Here is an 11875-nt window from a genome sequence, read left to right on the forward strand (position 1 = left end):
AAAAATTTTTACATAGAAAATTTTATATTTTAATTTTCAACAGTTGGTAGCAGTATGTACTTTGTGGACCTCCTGGTGTTTTTTAAAACAAAGATATTTGCTAATTGTTTTTATGTCTTTGGGAGGAAAAAAAACAAGGATTCTTTCAGAATTTGATTATATTCAAGAGGAACCAAAAGTGAATATTCACAACTCCGCTACAAGAGAAAAAGCTTTTATTTTAGCAAAAAAAAAAAACAACAAACAATTTAGAAAAACAAGAGATTAGGAATTCAAACAATGTTCTGAATGTGTGGAGCTTCCTCTGAGGTCACGGCTGAAGGTCGTAGCCCAGCGGGCCGAGTCCCAGATCCAGCAGAGCGAGCGACGAGTCCCGCAGCTTCTGGAGAAACCTCCTCAGCTCCTCTTTAGAGAAAACCTGTAAAACAAAAAACCTTCATCAACATTTCAATGGATCAACCAATGTCTCAGAGCAGAGACCTGCCAGGCTTTGTTAAGGTCACTGTAAACAGAAAAGAGGAAATTTCCTCTGAATAACTCAAAGTTTGAGATTACGCTCACATATTTTCTGAAAATATCAAACATTTGTTCAAAACAAACTCACATTTTGGGATTAATCTGGAGGTTTAGTTTTAAAGTAAAAAAAATTGCTAAAAAAAAAAAAAATTCAACTACAGATTTAGGAGTATTGAGGTTAATCTCAGAAATTTAGAGAGAAATCTAGGAAATTTCCAAGTTTATCCTAGCAAAATGTTGAGATTAATCTAAAGATTAATACATATTAATGCCAATATTCCTGAGTCTTTCCTTTTTCTCACACATTTTGAACTTTGGGAGCACAGAAATTTCTGAGTTTTTTTCTAGCCAATTTCTGAGATTAATCTCAAATTTTTCACCATCTAAACTTAAAAAATGTCCAAGTTTTTTTTTGGCAAATTTTTGAATGCTGGAGCTTGGAAATGTTACCGTTTTCCAAGTACTCACAAATTTTCTGAATTTATTTCAAACAATTTTTTTTTTTTTTACTTTTTGAACTCAGAAATTAAATTTTTTTTTCTGTAAAATTCCTGACATTAGAGTCTTTAGGGGTAAATTTACTTCTTGTTTCCATCTACCATGGCCCTAATATCCCGTCGTAGAAAACTGACATTTAGAGCTGATTAAAGCTGGAGTTTATCCCTGTTACCCGGTAGAGTTTATGCTGGTCAGATGAGATGATGTCGGCGAGCCGCAGCGCCTCCTGGTGTCTGGAGGAACTCTGCAGCACGCTGAGCAACAGGAAGGTGAGGCGGGGAAGACAGAGGGAGCGCAACGCCGCCATCTGGTGGCTTCGCTCCTCATCTGACTCAGACTCCTAGGAACAAATACGCACAATTGGTGTGTTTAGGTCTGTCGCTTGATAAATTAAAAGAAGCTCAATAAAATGCTTTATTTCTTGTATTGGGTTGTAATATTTTGGTTTATAGCTAAACAAACACATGGCAGAACGAACGAACCTCTCTGTTGTCGACCATCCAGCCTCCATCTACGAACAGCAACACGTTGTAGATTCTCTCCTTCACGTCTTCAGTCAGGACGTCAAGGCGACCCGACCACTCCGTCCTGGAGGCCTGAAGCACAAAAACACTCGATTCACACCCAACTGGAGCTGCAACATGGCCGATCTATTCTGATTTCAGACATGTTGGAACTAAACTTCCTGTTTTGTTTGTTTTTGAACATTTTATCTCTGAATCTCAGAGCAACACAAGCAGAGTGTTTTCTTCCCCACCGTCGCCTCATGCTTGCTCAACTGGAGGAACTGCAGCAAAGGGTAACAACTCAATGAAATCTGTTTGCCTTTATCAGAAAACTGGAAATTCAACCATTTATTTGATTTGAATTGGCTGCGTCCCTGAAGGCGGGGCTAGGTCCACCCAGGTGTTTTGCACAGCTGAATGGTTGCCATGGAGATTAGAGGATTTCTTAAACATGATTTAAGGATCAAAGCAAAACTCCAGGTTTGTTTTTGACGAGGGAAAAACTTTATAGTATGATCTAAAGATAAAAAACCCCCCGCAGATTTTACATGATGCCGCCTAAGAATCTGTTTTTACCTGGTACTCCTTCTCTTTCATCTCATTGGCCACTCTCTCTGTGAATTTGGCCTCTGGCACCAACGCCGGCTTCTGAGGAGCGGAGCTGCTGTGGCTGAACCAGTCAGTGAACGCCTCATGGGCTTCCTGTAAACGGATAGCGTTAGCATTGGTACTGCACGCTAATGTCATCAGAGCCCCGCCCACTAACCAGGTAGGCTCTGATGCACAGGTGCTCCCTGATGGCGTTCTCATCCTCCGCAGGAAGGGGAGCGGTCTGACCGACGGCGGTCCACTGCGAGTAAATCTCCCTCATCGAATCCTCTGGAACCTTGGAGAAAACGGCCTTGGCCGCGTCGTGTTTCTGCAGCGCTGAGGCGGAAACAAGATGGCGGCGCTTTCAGTCACAATACCAGGAGAAAAGGTAAAAAGAATAAAAAACTCCTGACGGCGAATCAGAAGTACCCAGGAAGTTCCTCATGATGGCGTTGGACTGCTTCAGCGCCTCGGCCCGGTGGGCGGGGTCAAACAGCAGCCAATCAATGACGTCGATCTTCTTCTGGTCGTCCTATGAGAGCAGAGGAAACGGTGATGGAAGAAAGGAATGAAGGATGGAAGGAAAGTAGGAAGAAGTTTAGAAAGAGAGTAGGAAAGGAAGAAGAAAGGAAATAAGTCAATTAGGACACATGGATGGTAGGAAAGAAGGGAAACAAGGAAAAAAGCAAATAAGGGAGGAAGGAAAGAAGTAAACAAGGGAGAGAAGAAAGGAAGGAATTTAAGACACATTTGATGAGTCGGATTTTGCTTCCTGGTTCCATGTTGAACAGAAAAAGATCAACTGTACTTTAGAAAACCCTCCAAGAAATTAATGTTAAATATGAATCTTGTCCTTGAAAACATCTCGTATGAAAACATCTGGTGTAAATTACGTTTTAACCCGACGCTGGTTTTTACCTGAGTCGTTCCCGTCTCCAGCGTCTGACTGTGATGCGTAAAACCTGCGTCGTCTCTGCGCCGCACCGTCTCCACCACCAGCCGGGTGATCGCAGAAACGTCCAGACCTGAACACAGATGGTCAGTGTTATTCAGAGCGCTGGCCGCCAGGGGCGCTGTGGAGGCTTCACAAGTCAGTCAGTGTTATTCAGAGCGCTGGCCGCCAGGGGCGCTGTGGAGGCTTCACAAGCCAGTCAGTGTTATTCAGAGCGTTGGCCGCCAAGGGGCGCTGTGGAGGCTTCACAAGCCAGTCAGTGTTATTCAGAGCGTTGGCCGCCAAGGGGCGCTGTGGAGGCTTCACAAGTCAGTCAGTGTTATTCAGAGCGTTGGCCGCCAGGGGGCGCTGTGGAGGCTTCTAAGTTACAGGCAAGGTGAGAAAAAATGCTAAATAAAATTTATCCCATAAATTAAACCTTTATCCCATAAATTAAACCTTAGATGTTTTATTTAATCTTTTTAATATAAAAAATATTTTAAAATAATTTATTTAAATTATTAAAATGTTGTTTCTAATCCATCAAACTAGCTTAGCGAACAAAAAAATGCCAAAAAAATAAAAAACAATAAGTACTAAGAGAATAAAAATGTAATTAATACATCTGTCACAATAACTAATGTTGCTAGAAAATACATTTTCCCAAAAGTTAGAGCAATAAACAATAATGTTTATTAAGACCATTTTAAAGTAATATGAATATAAAAACGTAAGAACACATTCTCAATATCAATAAACTTTAAATTCTAATGAGTGTTTAACAATGGAACTGGAAGACATTTTAAATGTCCAAAATAAACAAAAACAACAAAACAAAATAAATTATAAAGTCTGTGTAAACAAAATTACCCTTAAAAAAAAGAATAGTTGAGATAAAAACATGAAAAGAAGACTTTAATCATCCAGTTTTTGGTGCAATTAATTGATTTAATGTTACAAATTTTATCATAAAGAGACAGGATTGGTATTAAAAACGTCATTTTCTGCTGCAGAACTCATGGTCATGTAATCCAAATCTATGAGGCAACATTTACACTAAATTATTTGTATAAATTATGGAATGATGAATAAACTAAATGTTTTGCAGCAATGTCTGCAGGTTTGCAACAACCAACCTGCTGCAGTTGCAAGCTGCAGGCAGCGGGGGCGCTGGTCCGGCTGGCTGACCGTCTCCAGGAAGGCGGCGTACTGGTCGGTGGCCAGCGCCGCGGGAAGCTGACCCACGTAACTCGCCACCAGGTTGGTCTGCTGGTCCCGGATCAGGAGGGAGACGTACGCTTTCAGCACGTCCACACACGCTTCCTCCTACAAAACAAGGAAATTACCTCACTGCTACTTCCCTTCACGTTTTAAGAAATATTAAAAACAAAACCTTACCTTTAAAGCCAAACCCAGGGAGCGGAAAAACAACACCAGGTGAGACATGAAGCGCAGCAGGTGCAGAGGGAGGGGCTTAGAGGCCGTGAGCCAATCAGAAAACTCCTCCATCAGACCTGATGATGACATAAAGAGTCAGAATGAGCAAAAAAATAAATAAAAGTCAGCAAAAATATCAGGAACTGGAGATAATCTCACCGTCCAGATCGCCAAGAATCACAAACTTTTGGATGACGTGAAAATGTTCTCTGGTTTCCTCCAGAACTCTCTGCTCCAACGACAGAAACAGATTCACAGATTTACAGTCATGTGTTCATAACGTCGACCCTCATTCATTCATCAGGAGGTTCACCTTCGATTCTGATGCCTGCAGCTCTTCAAAAACCTTCTCCATGGTCCAGCTGAGAGGAAGGAAGGAAGGAAGACGGCAGAGAAATCAGAGACAGACTCCTCCTGCGGTTCCCCTCCAGCTCTGTGCATCTTACTTGGCCTCCAGATATTCCCGCGGTAGTGTCTCCAGCTCCTGATGCGTCATGCCCGATGACATCAGATCCTTTTCCACCAGCGAGTCCACCATGACCCGGAAGTACGCCCAAACGCAATCCTCCCACGACTCGCACACAGCCAGGATCTGGAACACACAAACAGCCAGAAACTTTAGGTTCAGATTTATAATCGAATAACGTGAAAATGAATAAATCACGTAAATGTGACAGATTTAGCCAGAGAGGCTCATTTCCATATGTAGTTCACAAACAGGTTATATTATTACTATGGTTACATTAAATATAACTTGGAATATTTTAGTGATGTTAAGAATTAGATTTTTTTTGGTCCAAAGTCTAAAATTCCATAAATTTTAATTTATTTTATTTATTAATATTTTTTAATGAAAATTGGAAATCAATGACATAAGTATTTATACTGGTGTTAATACTTGTATATCCACTGTAGTAATTGGACCTTATTCTTCATTTTTGCACTTAGAACCTGCAAACCGTTTTATTAACGTTAAGATGAAAATGATGCACTGCAAAAACATAAAATCTTAACCAGTATTTTTGGTCTTGTTTCTAATGCAAACATCTTAATTCACTTGAAATAAAACAACTTATAAGTAAATTTTCAGCGAGTTTGTTTCAAGTCAATAATTCCTTAATATTGATGAAACATTATTAGTTTGAGAACGGGCCCAGTGCTGAACCTTGGGGTACTCCTGTTTCATTCTGAGAAAAACTCACCGGTTTGATGTTTCCACTCAGGCTGGCGTAGATCGCCCGTTCGTATCTGTTCAGCTGCTCCTGGAACAAGAACAAAAAAATTCATATTTTAATCAGGGCTGAACAATTAGTCGTGATTAATCGATTAATCAGTAACTGGAGAAGACGATCTCAGAAAATGCCAATTTGCTTAAAAAGTAATAAACTCAGGCCACTACCAAGATGGCCGTCAGCTAAAGTTCCTGGAAGTGTCACATGACAACTATGCATTGAGCTCCTTTTGAATTATTTTTTAATTTGCATCTCAATATATTTCTAATATTGTGTAAGAAAATAAGCTTTTATGAAAAATAAGCAGACTAAGCAGATTTCTTATCCAATTAACAGTCAGAATAATTGATCACTACAATAATCTTTAGATGCAGCTCTGCTTTAAGTGTGTAATGTGTCTCAATTAAACAACATTTTGCCTAAATTCAGTTATGTTTGCTAGGAAAAAGGAAAAACAATAGAAAGCAATAAGGGAGATTTTTTCCTTTAACTTCCAAACATCTTAAAGTGAATATTTTGCTTCCTATTAGACGCAGCAGGTGAAGGTGAGCGGACCTCCTCTGCCATCCTCCAGCAGCAGGCCTTCCAGATCCCTCGCTGTGGGTTTCCCTCAACAGGCTGCAGCTCTGAGTTTCCTGCAGGAACAAGCACTCAGGTTATTCCTTATTTTTGCAGTTTTTTCATAATTTTCTATCTGTGGTCATCATCAATCCTATTTTTAAGAACGATAGTCATGTGAACATGTGGTCAGTAGTGACCTGAGGTCATGTTGGGGTCATGGTAGAGTTTCCAGCCCTCCAGAGTTGCTGCTCTCCAGGCCTGACCGCAGCGTTTGCAAAGCCTCTGAGCCTGGAAACAAAACGCAAAACATGCAAAAACGCAATAAAAGCTGAAAGAAAAAAGAAATTTTGATCAACAAAGTGAAGTTTGCTGCACCTCGTCCGTCATTCCCGCTCGGATCAGGGTGAACAGGTTCTTCAGCAGCCGGGCGTCGTCTTCTCTGTCCAGGTCCGCCAGGGGGCGCTGTTGTCGGAGGGGAGCGTCTGGGTCCTGAGCAGAAAAATGCAACCGTTACATGCTAACATGCTAACGACGCGTACAGACCGGTTTGCTCTGCAGAACCGAGCCTCACCAGCTCTGTGACCAGAGGAACGTGGAAGTCGGAGGCACTGCTGCTCCTCATCTTCAGAGCGTGAAGCGTGTTCTCCCTGAAACGCAGACAGGTGTTTTAAAACACACAGGTGAGTTTCACCGAGGAATCATCAACAGATAAACTCACCAGCAGACGTTTTTGGCGTAGTATTCAATATTATCGGAAAAATCTCCGATCTGATCCTTGGCGATGCTCTCGAGCCAATCAACCACCAGCTGCAGTAAAAAAACATTTAAATTTCAATATTGTTTAAGTCCAAAACTGTGCAAAATGAACAAAGATGCATCTTTAAATTCAATTCATATTCAAAAATATAAAAATACTTTATGAATCCCAAAGGTAAATTTAATAAAAACCTGAGTTTTGTCTAGAATCAGGACTGACCATCTTTCCATAACATGAAGAACTGAACCTTTCATAATATCCTGAATAAAGTGAACATTTTAATTTTCTCATTAGTACATTTAGACACATGATTTTTCAGGAAGTTCATGATTAATCGATTACTAAATTAAAGATAATTTCATTAATCAATTCATCATGATTAATCCAATTAATTGTTTGAGTCTTAAATGATTTGTTGTTGCATTTTAGGCAGTAAAATGTTCAACTCAATAGATTTAATTAATATTTTTTAATATTACATAAAATAAGCTAAAGTGTAAAAATAAAAACGTGCAGAATGTGCCGTTTCTTCCGTGTTACCTGGCTCTGTCGAACGATGGCGTCTCTCTGGAAAAGTTGCTCCACAACAACCTTCTCGCTTTCACTGGGAACCTGCAGAAAAAAAAATCTCATCTGTTCTTCAGATGCATCATGATGTTTTCTGACATGTTTATTGTTCAAACGTGACAGAACAAAATTAACGCCGCGTGAAGAAAGAAGTAATAGAAATTACTTCTATTTTTCTTCCAAATGCAGGAATTCTTCTAATCTTGCTGCTTTTCTCATTTTTAATTTTAAAAAAACTTCCACTTACAACCATGTCGATCATCATGTCCTCCTCCAGCGCCAACTGGATCCGATCTCTGCAGAATCAGACCTCAGGTTAATTTAAACAGGAGACGAAGGCGGGCTGGGGGAGTTGGATGGATACCTGTAGAGAGAGGCGATGAGCCTCCAGGTGCAGTTCTCCTGCTGCAGCAGCCAGCGGACGCCCGCCGTCTTACTGTTCTGACCCGCTCGCAGCACCACGGACTGCAGAACGTTCACCTGCAGCAGAACCAACATCAGGTTCTGTCTTTACTCATCAAAACGCAGCCAGGAATTTAGACTTTTCATACTCTATTTAAAACAATATCCAACTTCATAATCCATTTTAATTACCGTTTTTTTGGGTTGTTTTATTAACAACCCTGTAACAACACTGTAACATTTAAAATGTTACAGTGTTAAATTAGTTGTTTTTTTTATCTTAGTGTGGGTATAATTGCATTAATATTACTATTTTAGTTCAATATCATATCCAGCCAACGTCAATGTTTATCACAATCATTTATGGGATAATGTAATAGAACTATAGCTGGAAAACGAATCATATCAGTCGATATCAATAATTATTGATTTGTTTTTTGGTTTAAATTTCATTTGGTGTGACGTTTCCTGTTTTATCCAGCTTTTCTCTCCATTCTGTTTTTATTTTTATGCCGTTTTGAGGCACAGTGTGGAACATTAAACTGCTGCTGGCCAGTTACTAGACAAGTTGTTGCTAGGCAACCAAAGTTAGAGGGGGGGGGGGCTTGAAACTGCCAGCAGGTTGTTGCTAGGTAACCAAAGAATGAGTCAGTTAGTTAACTGTATCAAAGGTCAGCAAATATTCAGATGTATTAACCATTTATTCTGATCACAATAAATCAATAACAATATATCTCATGATAAATATGAGATATATTGTTATTGATTTGTCATCAATAGAATAAATAAAATGTAAGAAGCAGAACTCCATGGTTCCGTTTCTGGTACCTTCTCCTGGCAGATGTTCTGATAATCCTCCAGCAGCTCAAACACAGCAGAAGAAGAGTGTTTCAGGAAGGAGGCCAGGAACTCTGGGAAAAGACTGGCGGCCACTGAGCCAATCAGAGAGCCCGATGTTAAAACGTGCCGATCAAAATGACACAGCAGCCAATCGGACAGGAGTCCCTCACCAGCCTCTCCTGGGTCGTCCTCCTTCAGCAGCGCTGAGCTCAGGTTCGCCTCGTCGTCTCTGAAGAAGCTGCTGCTGTCCAACCCGGAGACGGGGGACACATACAAGCTGTTGGTCCAATCGCTGTCCTCCAAGTTCTGCTCACACACAAAAAAATTAAATACAACCAACCCAAATACAAGATGGGCTTCTGAATGCGTATCTCACCGCGTTGTGTCGGGGTGTGTGTGTGTATCGTGGCGTCCGAGAGCCAGGAACCAAAATGGAGGAGACGTCTGGAACTCTGGGAGTGACTTGGAGACAAAAAGACAGGAGCAAAGTTTGGGGTTTAGTCCAACATAAAGTGGTTTGATGGCAAAATGTTTGGACTGGGCTGGGGAATGAAACAATTTTTTTGGTTTTGAAGATTTAATTTTTGGAAAATCTGGATTTTTTTTTCTCTCCCATCAATGAACTCTTGGATCTCCATAGTTCAGTAATGTCAGGGCGGCCATCTTGTTTTGGACTTTAAATTCAAGTCAAATTTACAGTGAAGTATTAGGGCCAGGCTAAGATTTTCTTTTTTATAAATAAAAGTTATGATGTTACAAGAATACAGTTGTAATAATACCAGAGTCAAAGTTGTAACTTAACTCTGTAATTTGAATTTGAATTTTTTTCTTGTAATTTTAACCCATTTTTCTGGTAAACATTTTATCTTAAATATTGTAACCTGGCCCTAATACGCCACTGTGCACTGTCAGGATGAATAAAATAAAAATCCCTTTTTGAAAATATTTTCTGTCAATTGTAATTTATGTTTTAGAAATTAAGATTGGAAAAACGCATTGCACAATCCTACGTTGAACTTTGACCCTCACCAGCCTGTCGGAACAGGGAAGCTGGGGTGTTCCTCAGGGAGCGGGCCGGGGTGAACGAGGGGCCGATGGGGCTGGCACTGGGTGACGGGACTGAGCACAGAGTCAGGAACATAACCCAAACTTTTCTCTAACAATTTCCAAGACTAGTTCATTTCAAGCCTCCTAAATAACAGCAGTTAGCAAATGATCAACTAAACAACAACTGTTCTCTCATGTGCTGCAAAGCTACGAGACACAAACAGCATTTTAATAACTTTACTGGACTCTGATGTTCTCCAATAGCATCTTAATCCTCTGAACTCCTGATTGATTCACAAACCTGTGATTAGAGGAATCATCATCATTCAACTCATGTAAAACAAAAATAATCTGTTTTCTCCAGGAACAACAGTCAAAATCAGGAGGTTTTTTTAATCTGAGCTCACAAAAAATTTATTTTCCTTTAAGGATACAGGCCACTTTCTTCCTCCTGCGGGCGGCGACCGTCACCTCATCATCTCGCACCACCGGAGACGGCAGATCAGCCTGACCCCTTCAGGACAAAAAGACACATGTGGTAAGTTCGTATTTTTATTCATCTGATCACTTAAAGTTGTACATTTAAGAGCAAAATATGATGAAATAGTCTATATATGGATGGAGTTAAATGGGTTTTTCATCCACTCAATTTTCCATCATTGTGTTTGTATGCATTGCTCTCTGAAGAGCATGCTCATTCAGCATAGACTTTTTTATCATGTACCATCTATTTAGAGAAATAATGTACCGTTTTCTAGACAACTGCCAAGTCAGCTGTGTGCCCTGTGAGTAGATTGGTGCATTTATTAACTCTATCCATGCTTTATATCTGTGTAACTTCATGTTATGATCATGCAATATGCAACATTAACACCATAAAGTAATGTTAATGTTGCATAAAGTTTTTATAGCGCACTATTTGAGTCCGCTAACCCTTGAATAAGTGTGGGTTGCTTCATAACAGTCGTCTTACTGGGTTTGTAACCCACATACTTTCTGGAGAACATTCCTAACTAATCTAATTGTCTACATCCAACACGGGTGTGTTTTCAATTCAAATTAAAATATGCTGTATTGATCCCGAAGGGATATTAAATGTTATCGTTGCTCTTATGGATGCTAGGTTTTAGCAGTGATTGTGTACTGACAACTATTTGTCTGATACAGAAAAGCTCCAACATTAAAAAGCATTCATTAAAGCGGGTCATCAACTCTGGTATCGGTTTTAAAGTTAAACGTCTTTATTCTCTCCATTCTATTACTCGTGTTAATGTATTCATTTCCCCATTTCCAACTATGAACAATTTAAATTAAGTGTAAACAAAATTAGTCTGCTAGCATGAGCATTCACAATGGAAGGAAGGGTTAGCATTGTTAGCATAGTTAGCTGCCGCTAAAGAAAACTACGCAGCAAGAAAATTAACACAAGCAGAATATAAAACAAGGAGCAAATTAAACACAACTAAAAAGTTAAAATTGTAAAATGACATATTTTACCAGTCCATTTTGGAGAGCTGTCAGTTCCCGCTTCACGAGGTTTAGCAGGCTTTTTTCTTCTCTTTTAAACTCTCCACCAACTGACATGCTTAATACTCTCTACTGCCCCCTAAGGTAAAGCGTTAGATTGCACCCACACGGAGCCTGTCAAAGCCATTTTTTGACATTTAAATTACGTTTCTTCGTGTTTAAATGTTAAAGAATAACAACAATAATAATTAATTTACTTTTACAGCCCTTTACAATAGCCACCGGGCTAAACTAAGTGTTTTACTATGGATAAAAAATAAAATATATAAAGTCAACAGTTTTGAAAACCTAGTATCAATGATTACATTGTGTCAAGTGCCTTTAGTCGGAAATTATTACAATTTGTGTAAAGATTCACTATTTCCTACACCCTCGTGTTTTGCCAATTGGATGTTCTCATTGCAAAGTAATGAAACATAAACGGATTCAAGAACATTCAAACCAAGCTTCAACATAAACAGGT

At 39.7% G+C, this 11875-nt stretch overlaps 1 protein-coding gene across 1 annotated transcript; it reads right to left on the reverse strand.

Annotated features, from left to right (window-relative positions):
* Positions 1–198: 198 nt before the first annotated feature.
* Positions 199–11509, reverse strand: nup107 (nucleoporin 107). Its single transcript, XM_008400336.3, has 27 exons — positions 11383–11509; positions 10320–10399; positions 9868–9957; positions 9215–9300; positions 9009–9144; positions 8827–8930; positions 7961–8076; positions 7844–7892; positions 7570–7641; positions 6991–7079; positions 6844–6919; positions 6648–6761; positions 6470–6560; positions 6267–6346; positions 5682–5741; positions 4926–5071; positions 4793–4841; positions 4639–4708; positions 4441–4556; positions 4179–4368; positions 3030–3136; positions 2541–2643; positions 2287–2447; positions 2097–2222; positions 1497–1610; positions 1187–1354; positions 199–418 (listed from the first exon to the last, which is right to left on the reverse strand). The coding sequence occupies exons 1-27, from the start codon at positions 11388–11390 to the stop codon at positions 311–313; spliced, it is 2709 nt and encodes a 902-aa protein (XP_008398558.1). The 5' UTR covers positions 11391–11509; the 3' UTR covers positions 199–310.
* Positions 11510–11875: the final 366 nt, after the last annotated feature.

This window comes from Poecilia reticulata, chromosome 23 (genome assembly GCF_904066995.2).
Source record: "Poecilia reticulata chromosome 23, P_reticulata-male-v2, whole genome shotgun sequence".
NCBI classification, from domain to species: domain Eukaryota; kingdom Metazoa; phylum Chordata; class Actinopteri; order Cyprinodontiformes; family Poeciliidae; genus Poecilia; species Poecilia reticulata.